Source organism: Haliotis rufescens, unplaced genomic scaffold (genome assembly GCF_023055435.1).
Source record: "Haliotis rufescens isolate VD_foot unplaced genomic scaffold, xgHalRufe1.0.p SCAF_4, whole genome shotgun sequence".
NCBI lineage: Eukaryota > Metazoa > Mollusca > Gastropoda > Lepetellida > Haliotidae > Haliotis > Haliotis rufescens.
This window is the reverse complement of record NW_025964112.1, coordinates 35,269,038-35,294,684: the sequence shown is the minus strand read 5'-3', so window position 1 is coordinate 35,294,684 and position 25,647 is coordinate 35,269,038. Positions and strand designations below refer to the sequence as shown.

Genomic DNA, 25,647 nt, shown 5'->3' with positions numbered 1-25,647 from the left:
TGCATCCAGACCTGTCAATAGTGTAAGCTCTGATCATTCTAGCGAGTTACAAGTGGATTATTATTATTATTATTATTATTATTATTATTATTATTATTTGTAGTAGTAGTAGTACTAGTAGTAGCGGTAGTAATAGCAGCAGTAGTAGTAGTAGTAGCAGCAGTATTAGTGGTAGTTGAGTGTCGTAGTAGTGGTAGTGGATGTGGTAGTAGTAGTTGTAGTAGTAGTAGTAGTGGTGGTAACATTATTAGTGGTAGTAGGGTGTCGTAGTGATAGTGGTAGTGGTAGTAGTAGTGTCGTAGTAGTAGTAGTGAGTGAGTGAGTGAGTTAACAACATTCAAGTTATATCGCAGCGTGTCAGCTTAATGTGGGAAGAAAGCCCGAAGTGGTGCAGGTCTCAGACGTTTACCACTTCGGTGAAACCCACGAGCACGGGTATGGTGCTGACAAACCTAGAAACATAATCGGGGAGAACCGGGATTCGAACCCACAATCATAGGTTTCAGGCGTGCCCAAGGAACGCAACTCTGCACAGCGAATCGCGGCGCCTTAGACGACTGGGCCACCCGTGCCCCCAGTGGTAGTTGTATTGGTAGCGGTAGTAGTAGTAGTATGGTAGTGGTAGTAGTAGTAGTAGTAGTAGTCGTAGTAGTTTTTGTGGTGGTGGTTGCACTGATTGTGTATTATAATTATCTCGAGGTAAACATTATCTGAAAAACTAATATATATCTACAGTGGTCCCAACGAAATTTTGCTCAAACATCCTTCCGTCATCTGTCAATTTCCTCTGTCTATACTGACATCATGTTCTGACGAGATGAATTGAAGCAATGTGTGTGGATGACTGTCGTTATTCACACTGTTGTGACGTTTCGTTTCAAATGCTGGCACGTTTATCAAGCATCGTCTATGTGCACAATCAACATGGGTTTGTAAAAACTTCGATATGGAGAGGTTTATTTAATGAAAGCAAAAATACCCTTTCCATAACTTAAGTCGATTGTTTGATTCCGATTGTATCATGAGCTGGTGTTTATGAATCACTATCAAATAGTTATGATAACGTGTGTTTGCGCAAACGTGAGCGCATCCTGCCCCACCGGTGGCACCCGTCACAAACACACCCAAAGGCAAGGCAATTCTTCACCTGACAAAAACAAAATAGGGAATTGTATCGGATTTTTGTCGTTGAAGCGTCAAATTTGTAAATGTCCTAAACATGTCTTCTATAAAAGGTTTTGGTGTAGAGACCAGTTATACATTACAATATTATAATATGTTACCAAAGGGCGTCACATGAAGCTGTACTTGATATTCTGCGTCACGAAATCCATTAAAGAAGCGCAACTTGTTGTATCTTTGCACACCGATACACCCAAATGAGAACACCTTGAGGCCTTGGCGAAAAACTGGCCTCAGCCATGAGGCCCTGTATAACCAGTTACTTAACGTGTCTCCCTTGTGGGGTCCTTATTCAATTATCTGTGGCGGTGATGAAGAAATACTGGCCCAACTCATTGGCAATATTCCCTGGCGGGTAACAAACTGGGGTCTACACAATGAATTTATCTGGAAGGTTCAAGGATTTTTAGCGACAAACCCCGCATTTATCTTTCGATTTTCTGATCGAGGGCTCGTTGGCTCACGGAGAACAGAGTGATGGGCTTTAGGACAAAACGAGCATAAAACTCCTTTGGAAAGGATATTGAATTTTTGCCGAAATCAGTATAAATGATTTCATTGAAACGTCGAGACATATATCACCATCGAGGACATTTGGCAAGGTTGGTGATAAGAAAGTGTCATAGTGTTTTCGATTCACGGGGTTCGGGGAAAATAGATTGTTGTACGGATGTCGATGGTAATGTATCGGTCCTATTTCACGTTGAAGAGGCAAAATGGGTGGAAAATATTGATGGTTCCAAAATTAATTTAGCCCCTTCCCTTTGACGGATGTATCTTTCATCAATTAAGGTTTTATGGTCACACGAAATCGATTTCTATATGACAGAACATTATAGTGCGATTGTTTTAGCATCTACTTAGTACATCGGACAAAACCTGCAGTTATTTTACCATCGGGGTTCCTCATTTTCAGAGTTTCTAATCATACAATAGCAATTGGCATTGCTAAACGATTTGCGTTCGGCGCATTTGCTCTGAGAGTTTCTTTGGCTTCGGTCCTGACCCACACTGAAGCTTAGAAACTGCCGGGCTAAAGAAAGTCTCCACCCATGTTTGTTCGATGGGGCTAAAACTGAAACGAACAAGAACTGATTATTCGATGGTATATTTGATACGGGTATCACAGGCGATATTACATGCATCATATCACAGATGTCTGTTTTCAGCCTATTAATGTTTTGGTCAAATCCATTTTTCAAGTGTTTATTTTCTTTTGCCCGACAGTAAATTTTACATGTGGTGATTCCTTAGGTAAGTGATTTTGTTGGAAATATGCCTCTGTTCAACTAGAAGGGAATAGGTGTCCAGTAGAGAACAATTAGCATACAGGTAATTGGATGAAGCCAAATGTACAGTAAGAATAACAAATAACACACAGGTAATGAAGCCATGGGTAATACAAGAAGTTGATATCCTTAAAGTTGTACGTTCTATTACTTACTCACCAACTTCTAGAATGCCAAATATAATAGTCAATCCTTGAACTGTTTGTAGTGAAAGTAATAATAAGGGTTGATCATGATCCTGTGTTTTTGAATAACACTCTCTCTCGATGTCTTATTCGAGGTTTACCCACACAAAGAAGCAATGCAGAAAATGCTATCTATATGATATATTTAACCGGCATTCAGATTAGGTTTTAGTCCTACCAAATGTGTATGGTAATTTCCGTTCAATCAGGCATTCTACCCATGGGTCTCGTTTCATGTAACCATTCATTTCAAGTCAGGCAGATACAGCTCCTTACATAATCCTGCATCGAGATGGTCTAGCGCAATTGCCTTTGCCGGGGGAATACAGAATTGGCACACACGATCCAAAGTGATTACTTGGACATTGCAAGAAACCACGCCAGTACCAGTTGACCCAGGAAGCCATCGAGTTTATTTTTACTTGTAACAACATGTATAGAAATAATTTCATTCCCTTCCCTACTATAATAGACGATAAGGAGCTTCAAGGTATATTATTTTGAAGGTACATAGAGAACTACTTTTCAGAACTAACATCTCCTCTGATAATACATCGTCTCTCGGCTGAAGACGCAACGACCGGAATCCTACACAGAGCATAGTCACACATATAACGTCTGGAACTATGTATATATTATCGACCATATAATATTGCACAGAATGGTGTTAGCAGACCTGTGTCATTATCATGAATAGTGTTGTACGAGCTGAAGTGTATCATGCTCGTAAATAATGTTGCCATAGCTGATGTTGTCTTACGTGTAGTCGAATATTGTTGTCTTAACTAATATACATCATGCTTATACAAAATGTTATTTTAGCTGATGTGTATCTTAATTATTCAGAATGTTGTCTTATCTGATGTGTATCTTACTAATACATAATGTTGTCTTATCTGATGTGTATCTTACTAATACATAATGTTGTTTTAGCTGACGCGTAACTTAATTACACAGAATGTTGTCTTAGCTGATGTGTATCTTACTAATACATAATGTTGTCTTATCTGATGTGTATCTTACTAATACATAATGTTGTTTTAGCTGACGTGTATCTTAATTATACAGAATGTTGTCTTAGCTGATTTGTATCTTGCTAATACATTATGTTGTTTTAGCTGACGTGTTTCTTAATTATACAGAATGCTGTATTATCTGATGTGTATCATGCTTATAAAGTTGATGTGTAGTATGTGTAACAGACAGAATGTTGTCTTATCTGATGTGTATCATGTGTATACAGAATGTTGAAGTAGCTGATGTGTATCATGCTTATACAGTTGATGTGTAGCATGTGTAACAGACAGAATGTTGTCTTATATGATGTGTATCATGCCTATACAGAATGCTGTATTATCTGATGTTTATCATGCTTATACAGAATATTGTCTTATCTGATGTGTATCATGTGTATACAGAATGTTGAAGTGGCTGATGTGTATCATGCTTATACAGTTGATGTGTAGTATGTGTAACACACAGAATGTTGTCTAATCTTATGTGTATCATGCTTATACAGTTGATGTGTAGTATGTGTAACAGACAGAATGTTGTCTTATCTGATGTGTATCATGTGTATACAGAATGTTGAAGAAGCTGATATGTATCATGCTTATACAGTTGATGTGTAGCATGTGTAACAGACAGAGTGTTGTCATATCTGATGTGTATCATGCTTATACAGAATATCGTCTTATCTGATGTGTATCATGCTTATACAGTTGATGTGTAGCATGTGTAACAGACAGAATGCTCTCTTATCTGATGTGTATCATGCTTATACAGTTGATGTGTAGTATGTGTAACAGACAGAATGCTCTCTTATCTGATGTGTATCATGCTTATACAGTTGATGTGTAGCATGTGTAACAGACAGAATGCTCTCTTATCTGATGTGTATCATGCTTATACAGTTGATGTGTAGTATGTGTAACAGACAGAATGCTCTCTTATCTGATGTGTATCATGCTTATACAGTTGATGTGTAGCATGTGTAACAGACAGAATGCCCTCTTATCTGATGTGTATCATGCTTATACAGTTGATGTGTAGCATGTGTAACAGACAGAATGTTGTCTAATCGTATGTGTATCATGCTGATACAGTTGATGTGTCGTATGTGTAACAGACAGAATGTTGTATTATCTGATGTGTAACAGACAGAATGTTGTCTTATCTGATGTGTAACAGACAGAATGTTGTCTTATCTGAAGTGTAACAGACAGAATGTTGTATTATCTGATGTGTAACAGACAAAATGTTGTCTTATCTGATGTGTATCATGTGTATACAGAATGTTGAAGAAGCTGATGTGTATCATGCATATACAGTTGATGTGTAGCATGTGTAACAGACAAAGTGTTGTCTTATCTGTGTGTATCATGTTCATACAGAATGTTGTATTATCTGATGTGTATCATGCTTATACAGTTGATGTGTAGTATGTGTAACAGACAGAATGTTGTCTTATCTGATATGTATCATGTGTATACTGAATGTTGAAGTAGCTGATGTGTATCATGCTTATACAGTTGATGTGTAGTATGTGTAACAGACAGAATGTTGTCTTATCTGATGTGTAACAGACAGAATGTTGTATTATCTGATGTGTAACAGACATAATGTTGTCTTATCTGATGTGTATCATGTGTATACAGAATGCTGTATTATCTGATGTGTATCATGCTTATATAGTTGATGTGTAGTATGTGTAACAGACAGAATGTTGTCTTATCTGATGTGTATCATGTGTATACTGAATGTTGAAGTAGCTGATATGTATCATGCTTATATAGTTGATGTGTAGTATGTGTAACAGACAGAATGTTGTCTTATCTGATGTGTAACAGACATAATGTTGTATTATCTGATGTGTAACAGACATAATGTTGTCTTATCTGATGTGTAACAGACAGAATGTTGTCTTATCTGATGTGTAACAGACAGAATGTTGTATTATCTGATGTGTATCATGTGTATACAGAATGTTGAAGTAGCTGATGTGTATCATGTGTATACAGAATGTTGAAGTAGCTGATATGTATCATGCTTATACAGTTAATGTGTAGTATGTGTAACAGACAAAGTGTTGTCTTATCTGATGTGTATCATGTTCATACAGAATGCTGTATTATCTGATGTGTATCATGCTTATAAAGTTGATGTGTAGTATGTGTAACAGACAGAATGTTGTCTTATCTGATGTGTATCATGTGTATACAGAATGTTGAAGTAGCTGATGTGTATCATGCTTATACAGTTGATGTGTAGTATGTGTAACAGACAGAATGTTGTCTTATCTGATGTGTAACAGACAGAATGTTGTTTTATCTGATGTGTAACAGACAGAATGTTGTATTATCTGATGTGTAACAGACAGAATGTTGTCTTATCTGATGTGTATCATGTGTATACAGAATGTTGAAGTAGCTGATGTGTATCATGTGTATACAGAATGTTGAAGTAGCTGATATGTATCATGCTTATACATAATTTTATCTTTGTTGACTTGCATCATGGTCCATACAGATTCTCTGTTTGCTGACTTGTGTCATGCTTATGAGGAAGGTTCTCTCTGTTGGCTTGTATCATGGCCATTCATCATGCTGTCTCAGCTAGGTTGTGTCATGGTTATGGGGTAGGTTCCTTCGTTCACTCCTCACTTGTATACTGCTGTAATATATCATATGAAGACGAAGGACTGGCAGCTCCTTCATCCTCTCCTTTATCAGACGATGTGCGATCAATGTATAGAGACTATGTGTATGCAGTATAACGTTTCGGAAACAGTGAGCTCATTATACTTGCAACACGGTTTGGAATGTGCATATTACTATGTCACAATACTTGCTGAAAAAGGTGGATCGGGTGGTCAGATAATTTGGCTGAGGGCGTTTCTCGTGTCTGCTGGAGATGTTGCTCAGGCTTTCAGTCACTGGTTTATCTGATCCACACTCTGACCGTGATGATATAGCTGGAACAATGTTGACTGCAGCGTTCAACACCATAAATTTACAGAAAAAAGGGTAGTTGATTTAATTAATTCACATGTCCACTCCAAAGCGGGTTACTGCCGGAAAAGCCCGAAATTACAGATGATGGCTATTACGTCTTTGGTGAAAGTCACGAGAATATATAATGCTCACAGATCAAGAATCGAAATCGAGGCTCAATCACTCACTCACTCACTGATTCCATTTAAAGTACATTAAGCGCTCACTGCATGCGCGACTTCCATAAGTGCGGATCAATGTATAAACAACGGCTGCGAAAACATTACATTCGATTAAGTTTCAGTACAGGTAGGGGTATCGATTAGCGAATCCTTGACATTTCCCTGTCCTTGGGTTGTATTACCTGTCGTGATTTGATTAATAATTCTCTTCTTACAAATGGAATAAATATGGGTCATTGATCATACTTGTGTGTGGAGGAATTGGAAACCTGTTTGAAATCTATGATAGCATTCGCACGTGACCGTACTAACATAGGTTTTACATTATAAATTAGGCAGTATTTTCGTAAACGTGAGGATAGCGGTGGAACTATATTTATAGTTTTGATTGAAAACAATAGTGAGGACCACTTTTCATTTTTTCTCTCAAGAAATCAACCAATACAACTGTGCATACGATGAACTCGGCCCTTCACTGCCATGCTAATTGTAAAGCGTTTTTTTTTAAATGTTCATGTATGTGTTTGTGTATGTAGATCTCTCTCTATCTCACTACCCCTCTCTTTCTCTCTCTTACTCTCTCTCTCTCTCTCTCTCTCTAACTCATTGCATTACATTGCTTTACGATAAACACCATAGAAGACACGTGTCGATAGTTACATGTGTAACCACACACAACTCATTATGTAGATTGCAACGCCACTTCTGAGTTTTACAAAACTGAGACGAGCCATCTGCTGCAGTTCAGTGCTTCCGTTTGCTCAATAATCGACGAGCTCATATTAAGTCAATAGAGAAATAGATGACTGTATTGACAGTCTCCTTAAGATGCTTCCAAGTTTACATATCATTAACACCTGGCCCTTTGTGGTTCAATCAATATCAGCCTCAGGTAACTTATCGATTACGGCTTCCTCTGATTGGGAAGACTGAGAGAGGAATTACCCGGCATTTGGTGCAAATTGGTTTTATTATGTGCTATTATATGTGACAAACCGTGATAATATCATTCACCCTAGTTGGAAGTCATTGGCAATGCGGATTACTGGGGAGGACATATGCTCTGGCTATAGATTGGGCAGCCATCTTTAAACCCACTTTTCCTTTACTGTTACTGACAGTGAGTGAGTGAGTGAGTGAGTGAGTGAGTGAGTGAGTGAGTGAGTGAGTGAGTGAGTGAGTGAGTGAGTGAGTGAGTGAGTGAGTGAGTGAGTGAGTGAGTGAGTGAGTGAGTGAGTGAGTGGGTGGGTGAGTGAGTGAGTGAGTGAGTGAGTGAGTGAGTGAGTGAGTGAGTGAGTGAGTGAGTGAGTGAGTGAGTGAGACCATAAATGTGAATTTACCATAATTTGGGGAATTGAACGTGATTAACAAACGCTGTATCCACTTGGTTAGTATTGTCGCAGAATGTACAATGCAAGTGCATCGACTGACATCACTTAACCTGTCATGTTGGGTAATTTCAGAGGAAGGGAGTGAGTGAGCCAGGAGGTTTCAACGCCGCTGGATAGTACTTCAGAGGGACCACGGTCACACAATTCGTAGGCGTTTACCGCTTTGGTTTTAGCCCACGAACAAGACTATTTGCTGACAGACTATGAATCATAATAAGAGCGAATCCGAAATCTTAACACTCTACAAGCAGATCCTGGAATGACCCAGGGGTAGCAACTCTGCACAGCAAATTGTGGCGCTTTAGAGCAACTGGCTGCCCATGTCACCTTTAATAAGAGAGCGGAAGGCAACTGAATGAACGAGTTATTGTTAAGTTACGCCGATGAATGATTAAATGGATCAATGGATGCCAACCAGACATAAAAAGTACCATGCTAATAATAATCATAAATGTAATGCCGAATTTAATCTAACGAAATATGCTTACTAGTATTAATGGCAAAGGCGTCTCAAAATGTAAGACAGTATTAGATATACACGCATAAGTCACCTGGTTAAGGTCTCTAAAGAAATTTGATTAAAACGGGTAGACAGAACCTTGTTCCTGGACATATCCCGAACTTTACAGTAAAGAAGCAACTCTTGTAAGAAATCATTACAAGAGGTCTGAAATATTTTACCATAATCTTACTCTTTAAATGCAACCTTTTCAACATATGAGGATCCTGACGTTTGTCACACAAAATTAGACGCTTGAACTGACGTTGGTTATGTCAAGTTTGTGCTCCTTAGAACCTCATCGCCTACTATTTCTTAACCACTGCTGCCCACGCGTGATATTTCGGTGTTCAAACCCGCCCCTCAGTACCGATGTTTAAAGATGTAACAAGATTTAGTCTGTCATTTAAGAGGTTATCTTGCGTGGAGAGAGCACATTTCGACGTCGTTCTAGCTTCCCTATAATCCCTCACCATTAAATTCAAACCCAGTGAAAGATGAAAACGTTGCAAAGTTATTGCTCAAACACATGTGCTCTGAAAAGCTAACTGGTCAAGAAAGCAGAAGAAAAAATAATTGAATCTAATATTCTTGATTTTGACTTTCTATCGATTTCCGTCTTTCATCTTCAAGGATTCGAGATCTATTTTCAGGTTTCGTCACAAGTCGATATAGAAATATGATTCTACATGGAAACGGAGCAACTTACATATTTTATGACTGTCTAACATGCTGGCAAGGCCTGCTTGAGTAGACAAAGACCAAACTGTTCTCCTGAACTTTAACTCTTTTTTTCCCAGAGACTTATTCGACACATCACAGTGCGATAGTTAATGTAAAGGTAATTTTCGGTACAGAACAAATCTTTATTACACTAAGACCAAGTCCCTAGGTTGTAGCTGAGTGGTTAAAGCGTTCGCTCGCCAAGCCGAAGAACCCGAATTCGAATGCCAACAAGGGTACAATATGCGAAGCCCGTTTCTGGTGTTCCCCTCCGTCATATTGCTGGAAAATTGCAAGAAGCGGCGCAAAACCCAATTCACTCACTCCCTCGTCACATGAAAATATTACATTACACAATGTATTTTCAATGAAGGATAGCGGGTTCGCCGGACGACTTTGCATTATATTTTCACAAACTTTTTTTAAATTACACATAGTCGTACACAGAAAAAAAGACTACCTTTGTAATTAAATAAGTCAGTTTAAAAGGTGCTTAGGCAGTTAGTGTTTCTGATACACTCGTCGCCGATATCATTACAATGTAAGTTAACTATAGCTATGACAGAAAGGGATTTAAGTCCATCTCCCTGTTTCAATTGGGACGCTAGGGGGAGTTTTACTGTATATTACATTTACATGCCAGTTTATATTCTGTTAAACGTATAAAATGACAAATCGCTTGACATGAAATTGAAACATTAGCGTTTCATTTCGTCCAAAAAGACAGATATACATGAAATATTTCGGAGCCAATACCAGAACGTATACTACTATTGTACTTGCTGGCATTATGTTTCAAGCAAAGCGCCTAATCCGGTATTATACTTTTTGCAAACAAATGTTATTAAGCACTAGTCTAGATTAATATCTCATATGAAAGATATTTTTTCGTAATTTTCCAGAAGGAAGATAAGGAATTTCCCACTGAGATAAATCCTTGTATATTTGACTGCAGCTTAGAGGAGTGTGATGACTCGCCAATAAATGTTGTTCAAGAGGATATTAATGTGCAAGCGTAATACTACATGTCATGCAACATGGCAGAGGAAGTGGGTGTGCTTTGAAGCGTATAAAGACCAAATCCATGTTTAGCTGTTACTTGATGGAACAGTTCCCTTGATGTGCTTCATACAAGCAGGATTATTTTCTATTATTCTCTGGCGTTGACATTTATGTTTATTAATAAATAAGCTACGCCATAAATCGCAAAGCACAACGCAGAACGAAGTGTGGTATATTTCACGATATAATATTGTTCTATCATGACGTCATTTGTGGAGATTCGAACATGCGCTCACAACTTGATGACGTCGCATATTGGACGACGCTATTTTTGAGCGGGAGTGTCTGGTGAGTTGTTATCCATAGAATTATCTGGACAACGCAGATAAACGCAGTGGCTTAACGATCGCATCCCAAAAATGGGAGAGATATGACAATCGGATTTGGGAGAAAAGGTAAATATCATTGACGTGAGGATTTTGAGAATATGCGCGAAATACCAAACTTAACCCACCTGTTCATAAAATGGACTTGTCAGATTGAGGTCAGATTGTATTCAAGAAATAAATAAAGGTTAATATATTTTTAAAAAATGTACATTTTTTAACATCATTAAAGAATCTGTACATCATGTTGATATCTCATATACAAAAATAAACGACTCGTGGTCGTTGTTTATCGTACAAGAAAACACTACAGGAAGAATTAACCAGTCGGGGCTCCGTCTCTCATGGTTTATTCTCCCTGCAGTGTTTTATTGTACGATAAACAACGACCATGAGTCGTTTATTTCTTGAACAAGGTTGCCACTATATCACGAGAATGGTATTTATTATGAAGAAAGAAATACTTATCATTGAGTACAATGTATTCTGACACACTTTGAAATACATATTCGAATTTTTGTAATATTTGGCAACATGGCCACAAACTTGAAATAATTTTTTTTCTGGGTATTTAGACATGAGATAATCAAACACAACAATGTTTCGTGCTGGTCCGAATTTCATTCGATATATTTCGATATGTACTGACAAAATCGTTTGCTTCTCATTCATGTCAAGTTAAAATTGAGTTTTCAGTGTGTTTCAGCATACATATATATACCGAGGATACACATGATAGGAAATTCCCTATGTACAAAATGTGTAAAAACATGAACTTCGAGTTATGTATATATGATTTCATCTGTAACAGGGAGGCATTGTTTGTTCATCTGCTGGGCTCACACTGCACATGCTGGCTAAATCACACGTTTCTGGGCGGGTTTAACGCCGCTTTAAACAATACTGCAGTTATACGGCTTCACGTTGAAGAACAGTAACGCCTCACTTTTGGGAAATCCACTGGCATGGGTATGGTGCTGACAAACCAAGGGACATTTAGGGGATAAACTGGGATTCGATCCCCGATCAGCAGATCCTGTCACTGCTACCATATTCACAGCCACATAGCTACATAGAGAGTCGCTTCAGGCCTCAAACTAACCGTGTTCCCTAGTTTAATAAGGGAGGGCGACCGTAAAAAGCTAACAGAATTATAACATTCAAGGTAGAGTGAAAGCCTCTACTGCGAAATTATGAACGGTGTAAGGTGCTATCATGAGATTAAACTTCATTAAAGTTTATAATAATTTCAATCATATTCGTTCCAGAACACGGAACCAATTGCAGGAAACCTTCCCTTATGTCAAAGGCTTTAGCTTTCAAAATGTTTATGGTTGACACGTAGAGGGTGAACAATTCAGTTGCCTTTGCGTGTGTTCTTGACGTGTGCCACCGGTGGGGCACCTGGTATCATCACTATTTGTAATTAATTCACAAACACATGCTGATGATATATAGTCGGAATCGTGCAATGTCATATTTTCTGATAATGGAAAGAGTTTCGTCGCTTTTACTTGTCGCGCGTTAGAAATATTCCATCGGGGACACCAGAAATGGATTTCATGCAGTGAACCCGTCACGACGAACGTTTTGATCGCAAGGCTATCCCATCGCCTGTACACCAAATAGCAGCCTGAAGTCGCCAAAAGGTGGTTTATGTTACTTGTTTTACGACAACATCTTTCATCTTTTCACAAGATTGCCAACGAGGTAAGGAAAGGAAAGCTTGGACATGTTATTCGGCAAACATTGCTTCTGTAATTATTGTATTTCCCCAGAACAACAATCATACATGTACACTTAAGGATAAAAGCAAAATATGTTCGTAATTTTTCTATTTCGACCACCAAGCCCATATTTGTGAGAGAAAACACCCGTAGATAAACAGAGGTCAAAGTGGTATATTTTTCACCACCATCTGTTGGTGCTATTTTCTCTTGTCCTGCACCTGCTGAGCTATTATCATCACTTTTCATTACATATCCATCGACTCCCACTCAACCAATATCACTAACATGTTTCTATAATGAGATAATTATCTGTTATACAAATGCTTTTTACTAGAATCATTATGTAGCATATGCGAAGAAGAAATCGCTTCAAAACGCAACAGGAATGTTGATTTCTTGTTCGTTAAACTTGCGTGGGCGAATTGACCTGTATGAATGCCATTCAAATACAGTTGTGTATGTACAGTCGCTGATTCTGCCAGTTTCCAGAAGCATACAATATTTGCCCTGACAGACATCTCTTACAATCTTCACGCCCCCGCTAAAAATTGAACCTTACTGTTGCTAGTTAAAGATGTTTTGACAAGCCATTTTTTCAATGGTCTACTTACACTGCCTGTAGGCATCATTTTGTCAGTTTAATAAATACGTAATTTCAACGGTCGAATTTAAGAGCATGTCAACTGACATACAGAACATGTTCGATCATTGTCGCTATGCTCTATTGGGTGAAACGGCTCCACGGTGAAAACAACAATCATGGCTGAAAGGTACATGGGGGCAGTGATAGATAGAGGCGGTAAATCATTTAATGATAATTCAAAATCACATGATTTGAAAAAGTGGAAAGTAAAGTTAGAGTAGTGTGTGGTTTAACCATGTCACTGACAATGTAAGTTAGGTGGATTTGCGTCGTTTGAACAGGCCGATTGGTGTGTAGGATTGAAGTAGTGTGTTGTTTAACCATGATTGGATGAGCGTAAAAGGTAGGAGTAGTGTGTGGACTAGCCATGATTCTACGAGTGTGTAAATAGGAGTAATGTGTGGTTTAACCATGATTCCATGAGTGTGTAAAGTAGGAGTAATGTGTGGTTTAGCCATGATTCCACGAGTGTGTAAAGTAGGAGTAACCTGTGGTTTAACCATGATTCCATGAGTGTGTAAAGTAGGAGTAACCTGTGGTTTAACCATGATTCCATGAGTGTGTAAAGTAGGATTCGTGTGTGGATTAGCCATGATTCCATGAGTGTGTAAAGTAGGAGTAATGTGTGGTTGAGCCATGATTCTACGAGTGTGTAAAGTAGGAGTAACCTGTGGTTTAACCATGATTTCATGAGTGAGTAAAGTAGGATTCGTGTGTGGATTAGCCATGATTCCATGAGTGCGAAAGTAGGAGTAACCTGTGGTTAAACCATGATTCCATGAGTGTGTAAAGTAGGAGTAGTGTGTGGATTAGCCATGATTCCATGAGTGTGTAAAGTAGGAGTAACCTGTGGTTTAACCATGATTCCATGAGTGTGTAAAGTAGGAGTAACCTGTGGTTAAACCATGATTCCATGAGTGTGTAAAGTAGGAGTAGTGTGTGGATTAACCATGATTCCATGAGTGTGTAAAGTAGGAGTAACCTGTGGTTTAACCATGATTCCATGAGTATGTAAAGTAGGAGTAACCTGTGGTTTAACCATGATTCCATGAGTGTGTAAAGTAGGAGTAACCTTTGGTTTAATCATGATTCAATGAGTGTGTTAATGCAGGAGTAGTGTGTGGATTAGCCATGATTCCACGAGTGTGTAAAGTAGGAGTAATGTGTGGTTTAGCCATGATTCCATGAGTGTGTAAAGTAGGAGTAATGTGTGGTTTAACCATGATTCCATGAGTGTGTAAAGTAGGAGTAATGTGTGGTTTTGCCATGATTCAATGAGTGTATAAAGTAGGAGTAACCTGTGGTTAAACCATGAATCCATGAGTGTGTAAAGTAGGAGTAGTCTGTGGTTAAACCATGATTCCATGATTGTGTAAAGTAGGAGTAACCTGTTGTTTAACCATGATTCCATGAGTGTGTAAAGTAGGAGTAACCTATGGTTTAACCATGATTCCATGATTTTGTAAAGTAGGAGTAATGTGTGGTTTAACCATGATTCCACGGGTGTGTAAAGTAGGAGTAGTGTGTGGTTTAACCATGATTCCATGAGTGTGTAAAGTAGGAGTAACCTGTTGTTTAACCATGATTCCATGAGTGTGTAAAGTAGGAGTAACCTTTGGTTTAATCATGATTCAATGAGTGTGTTAATGTAGGAGTAGTGTGTGGATTAGCCATGATTCCACGAGTGTGTAAAGTAGGAGTAATGTGTGGTTTAGCCATGATTCCATGAGTGTGTAAAGTAGGAGTAATGTGTGGTTTAACCATGATTCCATGAGTGTGTAAAGTAGGAGTAATGTGTGGTTTTGCCATGATTCAATGAGTGTATAAAGTAGGAGTAACCTGTGGTTAAACCATGAATCCATGAGTGTGTAAAGTAGGAGTAGTGTGTGGTTTAACCATGATTCCATGATTGTGTAAAGTAGGAGTAACCTGTTGTTTAACCATGATTCCATGAGTGTGTAAAGTAGGAGTAACCTATGGTTTAACCATGATTCCATGATTTTGTAAAGTAGGAGTAATGTGTGGTTTAACCATGATTCCACGGGTGTGTAAAGTAGGAGTAGTGTGTGGTTTAACCATGATTCCATGAGTGTGTAAAGTAGGAGTAACCTGTTGTTTAACCATGATTCCATGAGTGTGTAAAGTAAGAGTAACCTGTGGTGTAATCATGATTCCATGAGTGTGTAAAGTAGGAGTAATGTGTAGTTTAACCATGATTCCATGAGTGTGTAAAGTAGGAGTAATGTGTGGTTTAACCATGATTCCATGAGTGTGTAAAGTAGAAGTAATGTGTGGTTTAACCATGATTCCATGAGTGTGTAAAGTAGGAATAGTGTGTGGACTAGCCATGATTCCACGAGTGTGTAAAGTAGGAGTAACCTGTGGTTTAACCATGATTCCATGAGTGTGTAAAGTAGGAGTAATGTGTGGTTTAACCATGATTCCATGAGTGTGTAAAGTAGGAGTAATGTGTGGTTTAACCATGATTCCATGAGTGTGTAAAGTAGGAGTAACCTGTGGTTTAACCATGATTTCATGAGTGTATAAAGTAGGAGTAACCTGTGGTTTAACCATGATTCCATGAGTGTGTAAAGTAGGAGTAATGTGTGGTTTAACCATGATTCCATGAGTATGTAAAGTAGTAGTAACCTGTGGTTTAACCATGATTCCATGATTGTGTAAAGTAGGAGTAACCTGTGGTTTAACCATGATTCCATGAGTGTGTTAAATGTAGAATGCAGACATTGAAGGGGAAAAGATAATATTTTAAAAGAAAAAAGTTAAATACAAAATTATTACTTATCAATGTTGAGGTTTACATACATGTTGTGTTGTATCACAATGTGTGTATATTGCAGTTCAAATATAAGCATCCCTGTCCTGCGTTCAACTCGTGTGTACATGCATTTAAAACATATGAAAATGCAGAACACTCTGTGGGTCTGGTAGTCAGCTTACATCAAGACAATAATGCTTACCTATGCAAAATGGCGAAGTGTGTGTGTGTTTAAATTGCTTTTGTAATAAATACCGTATCAGCTGTCTGCTTATTGATTGTTTGGCCTTGTTTGTGCAGAACAGACGTAGTGTCTCTATTTAACGATGTCTATGTGTGTATATGGTACCTATTGTGTATGGTTTAACCACGTCATGACTGTGTGAAGTAGGCGTAGTGTGTGGTTTTATCATGTCCATGAGCTTAAGGTAGGAATAGTAGTGTGTGGGTAAACCATGTGCATGAATGTATAAGGTAGGAGTAGTGTGTGGTTGAACCATGTCCATGGTGTGTGACGTAGGAGCAGTGTGTGGTTTAACCATGTGCATGGTGTGTGACGTAGGAGTAGTGTGTGGTTTAACCATGTGCATGGTGTGTGACGTAGGAGTAGTGTGTGGTTTAACCATGTGCATGGTGTGTGACGTAGGAGTAGGGTGGTTTAACCATGTCCATGGTGTGTGACGTAGGAGTAGTGTGTGGCTTAACCATGTCCATGGTGTGTGACGTAGGAACAGTGTGTGGTTTAACCATGTCCATGGTGTGTGACGTAGGAGTAGTGTGTGGTTTAACCATGTGCATGGTGTGTGACGTAGGAGTAGTGTGTGGTTTAACCATGTCCTTGGTGTGTGACGTAGGAGCAGTGTGTGGTTGAACCATGTGCATGGTGTGTGACGTAGGAGTAGTGTGTGGTTTAACCATGTGCATGGTGTGTGACGTAGGAGCAGTGTGTGGTTTAACCATGTGCATGGTGTGTGACGTAGGAGTAGTGTGTGGTTTAACCATGTGCATGGTGTGTGACGTAGGAGTAGTGTGTGGTTTAACCATGTCCATGGTGTGTGACGTAGGAGTAGTGTGTGGTTTAACCATGTGCATGGTGTGTGACGTAGGAATAGTGTGTGGTTGAACCATGTCCATGGTGTGTGACGTAGGAGTAGTGTGTGGTTTAACCATGTGCATGGTGTGTGACGTAGGAGTAGGGTGGTTTAACCATGTCCATGGTGTGTGACGTAGGAGTAGTGTGTGGTTGAACCATGTGCATGGTGTGTGACGTAGGAATAGTGTGTGGTTGAACCATGTCCATGGTGTGTGACGTAGGAATAGTGTGTGGTTGAACCATGTGCATGGTGTGTGACGTAGGAGTAGTGTGTGGTTGAACCATGTCCATGGTGTGTGACGTAGGAGTAGTGTGTGGTTGAACCATGTGCATGGTGTGTGACGTAGGAATAGTGTCTGGTTGAACCATGTGCATGGTGTGTGACGTAGGAATAGTGTGTGGTTTAACCATGTGCATGGTGTGTGACGTAGGAATAGTGTGTGGTTGAACCATGTCCATGGTGTGTGACGTAGGAGTAGTGTGTGGTTTAACCATGTGCATGGTGTGTGACGTAGGAGTAGGGTGGTTTAACCATGTCCATGGTGTGTGACGTAGGAGTAGTGTGTGGTTGAACCATGTGCATGGTGTGTGACGTAGGAGTAGTGTGTGGTTTAACCATGTCCATGGTGTGTGACGTAGGAGTAGTGTGTGGTTGAACCATGTGCATGGTGTGTGACGTAGGAGTAGTGTGTGGTTTAACCATGTGCATGGTGTGTGACGTAGGAGCAGTGTGTGGTTTAACCATGTGCATGGTGTGTGACGTAGGAGTAGTGTGTGGTTGAACCATGTCCATGGTGTGTGACGTAGGAGTAGTGTGTGGTTGAACCATGTCCATGGTGTGTGACGTAGGAATAGTGTGTGGTTGAACCATGTCCATGGTGTGTGACGTAGGAGTAGTGTGTGGTTGAACCATGTCCCTGGTGTGTGACGTAGGAATAGTGTGTGGTTGAACCATGTCCATGGTGTGTGACGTAGGAGTAGTGTGTGGTTGAACCATGTGCATGGTGTGTGACGTAGGAGTAGTGTGTGGTTGAACCATGTCCATGGTGTGTGACGTAGGAGTAGTGTGTGGTTGAACCATGTCCATGGTGTGTGACGTAGGAATAGTGTGTGGTTGAACCATGTCCATGGTGTGTGACGTAGGAGTAGTGTGTGGTTGAACCATGTGCATGGTGTGTGACGTAGGAGCAGTGTGTGGTTTAACCATGTCCATGGTGTGTGACGTAGGAGCAGTGTGTGGTTTAACCATGTGCATGGTGTGTGACGTAGGAGCAGTGTGTGGTTTAACCATGTCCATGGTGTGTGACGTAGGAGCAGTGTGTGGTTTAACCATGTGCATGGTGTGTGACGTAGGAGCAGTGTGTGGTTTAACCATGTCCATGGTGTGTGACGTAGGAGCAGTGTGTGGTTTAACTATGTCCATGGTGTGTGACGTAGGAGTAGAGTGGTTTAACCAATCATTTGAAGTGTGTGTAAATGCAGAAATCTCTGTAGGTATAGTAGTCGGTTTACATCAAGACAACAACGCCAGCCCATACAAAATGACGAAGTTAGTGTATATATTGCTTTTGTAATCAATGCCGTATCAGTTGTCTGCACATTGATTGTTTTAGCCTTGGCTATGTAGAATAGAAGTAATATATGGTTTAACCATGTCCTTCAGTTTATAAGATAGGATTTAGTGCATGGCTTAACAATGTCCTTGAGTGTGTGAGGTAGGCGTTGTGTGTGGTTTAATCATATCCGTGTGTCTAAGGAAGGAGTAGTGCGTTGTTTAAGCATGTCCTTGAGTGTGTAAGGAAGGAGTAGTGCGTGATTTAAGCATGTCCTTGAGTAAGTAAGGCCGGAGTAGTGCCTGAATTAAGCATGCCCTTGAGTGTATAGGGCAGGAGTAGTGCGTGAATTAAGCATGTCCTTGAGTGTGTAAGGCAGGAGTAGTGCGTGAATTAAGCATGTACATGAGTGTGTAAGGCCGGAGTAGTGCCTGAATTAAGCATGTCCTTGAGTGTGTAAGGGAGGAGTAGTAGGTGAATTAAGCATGTCCTTGAGTGTGTAAGGAAGGAGTAGTGCGTGAATTAAGCATGTCCTTGAATGTGTAAGGCAGGAGTAGTGCGTGAATTAAGCATGCCCTTGAGTGTATAAGGCAGGAGTAGTGCTTGAATTAAGCATGTCCTTGAGTGTGTAAGGGAGGAGTAGTAGGTGAATTAAGCATGTCCTTGGGTGTGTAAGGAAGGAGTAGTGCGTGAATTAAGCATGTCCCTGAGTGTGTAAGGCAGGAGTAGTGCGTGAATTAAGCATTCCTCGAGTGTGTAATGCAGGAGTAGTGCTTGAATTAAGCATGTCCTTGAGTGTGTGGACAGAAATGTAAATTAAGCATGTCCTTGAGTGTGTAAGGCAGGAGTAGTGAGTGAATTAAGCTTTTCCTTGAGTGTGTAAGGAAGGAGTAGTGCGTGAATTAAGCATGTGTTTGAGTGTGTAAGGCCGGAGTAGTGCCTGAATTAAGCATGCCCTTGAGTGTGTAAGGCAGGAGTAGTGCGTGAATTAAGCATGTCCTTGAGTGTGTAAGGAAGGAGTAGTGCGTGAATTAAGCATGTCCTTGAGTGTGTAAGGCAGGAGTAGTGCCTGAATTAAGCATGCCCTTGAGTGTGTAAGGCAGGAGTAGTGCGGGAATTAAGCATGTCCTTGAGTGTGTAAGGAAGGAGTAGTGCATGATTTAAGCATGTCCATGAGTGTGTAATGAAGGAGTAGTGCGTGAATTAAGCATGTCCTTGAGTGTGTAAGGCAGGAGTAGTGCGTGAATTAAGCATGTCCTTGAGTGTGTAAGGGAGGAGTAGTGCATGATTTAAGCATGTCCATGAGTGTGTAAGGCGGAGTAGTGCGTGAATTAAGCATGTCCTTGGGTGTGTAAGGCAGGAATAGTGCGTGAATTAAGCATGTCCTTGAGTGTGTTAGGCCGGAGTAGTGCCTGAATTAAGCATGCCCTTGAGTGTGTAAGGCAGGAGTAGTGCGTGAACTAAGCATGTCCTTGAGTGTGTAAGGCAGGAGTAGTGCGCGATATAAGCATGTCCTTGAGTGTGTAAGGCAGGAGTAGTGCGTGAATTAAGCATGTCCTTGAGTGTGTAAGGCAAGAATAGTGCGTGAATGAAGCATGTCCTTGAGTATGTAAGGAAGGAGTAGTGCGTGAATTAAGCATGTCCTTGAGTTTGTAAGGCAGGAGTAGTGCGTGAATTAAGCATGTCCTTGAGTGTGTAAGGAAGGAGTAGTGCGTGAATTAAGCATGTCCTTGAGTGTGTAAGGCAGGAGTAGTGCATGATTTAAGCATGTCCATGAGTGTGTAAGGCCGGAGTAGTGCGTGAATTAAGCATGTACATGAGTGTGTAAGGCAGGAGTAGTGCGTGAATTAAGCATGTCGGTGTTTGTGTATGATAGGAGTAGTGTGTGAAAGAACCATGTTCATGAGTGTGTAAGTAGCCGAAAGGATAATTGACCAAATCTTCTCTTGTCTCCAATGAATGACTTCACTGTGTTCATCCGCAATAAAGCTTCCGTTTTCCCTCGCTTAAGATGAATCACAGCTTTTCTAATAATTTCAACTTTGTAAATTGAAATAACTCTACGATTTTAACAGACAATAGGTTCAGGGCTATTTAGAATTATTATAAGTAAAAATACACTTCCCATAATGATAAGAAATCTCTGCTAAAGGCAGAGTCCATCGTATGATTCCGACTGTACCATAAACCATTTGTTATGAATCACCATCACATGGTGTTGATACCACCAGCACCTATGCAAGAGGGTAGTTAAAACACATGGCACAGCATATAAGTGTGCAAAATGTTATCAACAGCAAACACAATGTTGAATGTCTGTGAACAGGTTACATATTTGAAGCAATCATCCCACACAGCGCTGTAATCGAACACCTACAATAGAAAACCCCGAATCAAATTGAATAAGCCAGTGATAACTCACTCCTATTTATGAATATTACAAAAAATCGCGCTCAATCACAGGAAAGATATTTGGTTGTCAATGTTGAGAAATCTCTTAAGTTCTGCGGGAGTCAAGATGATGCCTTAACTCTCCTATAGAATACAGAAAATTCACGAAACTGTCAAATCCTCGGTGACGTATCGATTTTGTTCATGTCCCGCACCACGGTAAAGAAATCTGCATAACAAAATGCACGAGTTTAATTCTCCTGCGCACACTATCAAGGGAATAACGGCAAAAACCGCCTTCTCGCCTTTGTCGCTGCTGCTGCAAGTATATGATACCAGAAACAGTTTTGTTTCTGATATTCGGAGTGAAATTCTTCCAATTTAAACTTCTTATGCCACCAACGTCTTGTCCAGAGCAAATCCACCTCTTAATTAACGCCCTCTTAATTAAATTACGTCTACATCTTGAGACTCGACTGTCTGGGGCTACAGAAGCTGTAAATTGTGTACCATCTTCTCGAAGACAAACCCAGATATTGTGCACCAATAATAGGCGAGGTGAAATGGGCTCGCATGATAGCCCTATACGCTAGCTAAACCTTTTGCACGTTGTCATGTCAACGTTTAAATATTGAGAACATACACCTGTGATTCCGAATCAATACAGTGAAATCTCGTAACTCCGGACCCTGTTGGTCTTGGAACCCCTTTAATTCAGACACTGACTGTTAGGAACGCTTTAAAACAACTAAAGCGACATTACCTAGCACTGTATATTCATTTTTATCCTTATAGATAGAATTCAAATATGTAGACACGTATTAAAGGTAGAGTCATACACAGTTTAGACAGGATATTGATCTAAAATCCCACATCTTATTTATTTCGTTATGAGTTTTACGAAATATTACGAATGCAAAAATGTTTTTTTTACATTGGTAGTATCATACGAAGATGGAATGTGTATATCAACGCTCTTCTAAAGTATTTAATACTTCATTAATTGTCATAGTACTCGATAAAACGTTGTGATAAGCACACCTTCTGAAATATTTCATCAAATGGTAAATATACCTAATTCTTCCTGTCGTTGGGAGCTTTCAAGATAGTGTCTTGAACCTTTAATTGCCTACAATATCATTTATTCATGAGTGGCGCATACTTAAATATCGCACGCTTATAAGAGAATGTAACATATTAGATTAATTAATAAAGCTAGTGATGCATAGACAAATAGTGATAGTCGTAATCGACAAGTTTTGGCGATAATTATATTTGTACTTCATGATCACCTACTGTATTTCAAAAATGGTTGTGATTGTTTGAGAGTTCGCGAAGACAGTGTTCCATGTGTTACGAAATGACGTCATCAGTTCTTGAAGTCAGCGTTTCTATATTGTGAATAATCAGTTGACTTTATTCTCGGAGCAGGCATCTGTCATCCATAGCGTGTTCTGACCGGGGTTCGACTCTCGGCCGCGTCGTACCAAAAGACATTCAACATTCTTTAAGATGATGTACAGTGAAAGATATGTGTTACGTGCGATATTATACCATCTTCAACATTATTCTCAAGGTACCGTTATGGATAGAATTATTATTAAACCGCCCGAATGTTATCTAAAATGAGCGGCCCATTGTAACTTGATAATGCCCTCATATTGCTTGACGACGGGCCATTATCACGCCCATTGTAAGGTGACGTCACAGGATATGGATAGATGACGCCACGCTCAATAGTGACGTCACATGGTTTGTTCTATGACGTTTCCATATTTGTAAAAGTGGGTAAGTGACATTCGTGTTGATTGCAGTAAATGTTTCAAAACCGATATTGTTGTTTAATTTTATTTGATAACAAATTCCGTCCATTTTAGCTATAATAACGGGCAGTTAATGGAAAACCTCGGGCTTCTGCAAATGATAAAGCCCTGAAAAATAGTATTACCCTTATAATAAAAACATTTATGCACACATATATTTCACATGAAAGACAATCATAGTTTCAAAAGTAAGGTTTGTTTGATTCTTGATTTCGGTGTTTGTAGAGTTCTAGTCCGTTGTTTATAAATTCACATATATCGATGAAATGTTATCGTCATGCATTTTAACTCTAGCCATGTGCCAGATTACATATCCATTCTGTCATTTGTATTAAATGCCAATATTTTAATAGCCAATGTGTTAACACACAACACACAAAATATATCATGTTAAATATGCAGTTAACACAAAATATATATGTCATATATATATGTCATGTCCGATATCTACATATACTCATCAATAATAAAAGTACCCACAACAAATTCCCCATAAATAGTCAACACCCCATATATATATATATATATATATATATATAAAACATATTGTTTTATACACCTACACCTATAATATCTAGTTTACAGTTATTTGTCATGAAGATCAAGGTCCAGATATGGATTGTTATAAAAGTTTCATATCTGCATTAAATATTTCCTACCTTATTCATTGGGTAAGTCCGAAATTGTTCTACTTATCCACTTTACTTATCCTAGTTCCTATACTACACTGTTTCCCCTTTATTCAATGATATGCAATGTATGCAGAGACATAAGAAACAACAATTCATATACATAGGCATACACGCCTATCTGAAAGCTTTTCACATTTGCGATTGATGTATTCAGCAGACCTGTTGTCTTTATTCCTATCAAGTACCATATACCCCTTTCAAAAAGATATATAATCTAAAAAAGAGACCAACAAGATCCTTCCAGGGTTGAATTACGATTATGTTACAAGAAATCGGAACCAAGGTCATCTAATAAAACAAATAAACAAAATGACTTAATGATTATCAAAATCATTGATCATGCAAATGTATGCATTCGATGGCCATGAAACAGCGAAAAAAGGGTAGTGACACCGTTTAATTTGTTCACATTATGAAAAGGACACTTTACCAAATGCTCATATTCCCTTTAGGAAATGGGAAATATTGTTAGGATCTCAAGTAAGTATATGTCGCCCACACTGTTGATAGCGCAATGTATACGATACGTTTCACATTGATTCTGGTATTCCGCTAACAAGATCAAACTCTTGGTCTTTGGTGTAGAATCATTACCAGTGTCATCACAAATTCAATACTCACGTTTAGGATCGTGATCCCCGGGTATATCTTCCTGGTGCCTTGGTTGGTTTTCATGCTTACGATGAGACAAAGGATCATCAGGGTCACTTCCAATATCCCAATCTTTACGACCTGAGTCCGGATGTTTTGGAATTTGGAAATTGGGGCTTCCGAGATGTGATAAATTAAATGGCAAGCCTGCTGCGAAGCTTCCCATTTTGGCAAACTGTTTAAAGATGTTGGTTTCAACACCGGCGATGTTTACGGAGTATGATGGCCATTTCCTGGTGTGGTTTCAGTGTCGATTTCAATTGGAATTTTGGTGTAGGTTGCGCTCCGGTGTGCCTGAGGTCTCGTCACGAATATAACACTGAAAGCAGCCACAATGTCGCGGTACGGGTCACTGTTGAGACAAATCATCCATGGAGGAGCAGCACGTGGAATCAGATGGCGGCTTCGCTAAACCACAGTCAAAGCGGAAGATCTACAGTCGATAATAGGAGGCACTGTGAACAGACCAATAACAGAATATCCACAAAATATGGAAGAGCAGAGATAACTGCACTGACACCTCTCTCACGGGAGGGCTGTAGCTATATCATTTCTCACTATAGCAGCGCTTCAACCTGGCTGGAGAACTATTCCTTCTTTCAGACAACAGTGCCACTCTTCCTTTGTCTGAGAGGGCACCGCTGATCCATCAGTCCACCCCCGTACGCTAGAATTAAAAATCTCCCTCTTTTGATAGCAGCGAGGGCAGCGTCCAAATCCTGTCTCCCTAACGCAGGATGATCAAACAGAAGCAAGAGGCCTTCCGTCGGTTCTCTCCAGCCTACGGTTTAAATATAATCAATGAAAGACGTAGAAGGAACGGCGGAAAGGTCCCCCTGTGTTTTTCCTATGATTTCGTTACTCCATCAATTGGCCAGCGGGTAATTCACCAAGCCAGTATTAGAGGACAGCCGGAATTACACGTACAGACGGTACTATAGAAATTTGCATCAGTGTAAATTTCCTTAAGTACAATACCTTTGCCGTAGATCTGAGTCAGTATACAAGTTTTGTTCCCATGCTCTGGTATGTTTACTCTCATCAGCTGGTAGAGCGGATCGTGATCTCTAACTCTAGCACTAAAACACGATTGGGCAGCCGCATGCGATCAGTAGTTCGTGCTAGTGGTCCAGCTGCAGATGCGGCGGTCGATACTTATTGCATGCACGACTCCCAATTAAGCGATGTGCAGTTAATACTTCGCTGCGGATAGGTTGAAGTAATTCAGTGTTATCGGGGCTCGCAAGGTCTCTTTCGGATTTTCAATTTCGTAAATTGAATTATGGAAGGGAGTCAAGGTGTAGGGATAATAAATCTGATGCGTGATATGGAATTCTGAAAAAATGGGCATGTTAACTCGGAATAGAGTACATCAACTGCAAACAGTACGGAAAAAGTTTATTTGCTCGGAGTTTGAAGTGATATCGAGTTTTCTAAACTTGCCCAATGGCATAAAACATCCTC

General features: G+C 39.6%; 1 protein-coding gene across 1 annotated transcript in view; it reads right to left on the bottom strand.

Moving 5' to 3' along the window:
* Window positions 1–25,293, bottom strand: part of LOC124149853 (BDNF/NT-3 growth factors receptor-like) — a 71,602-nt gene extending 46,309 nt beyond the window's left edge. Inside the window, exon 1 of the mRNA XM_046521665.2 lies at window positions 24,154–25,293. Within this exon, the coding sequence (XP_046377621.1) occupies window positions 24,154–24,349 (196 nt within the window). The 5' untranslated portion in view covers window positions 24,350–25,293. The remainder of the gene's footprint in view (window positions 1–24,153) is intronic.
* Between the last annotated feature and the right edge of the window lie 354 nt (window positions 25,294–25,647).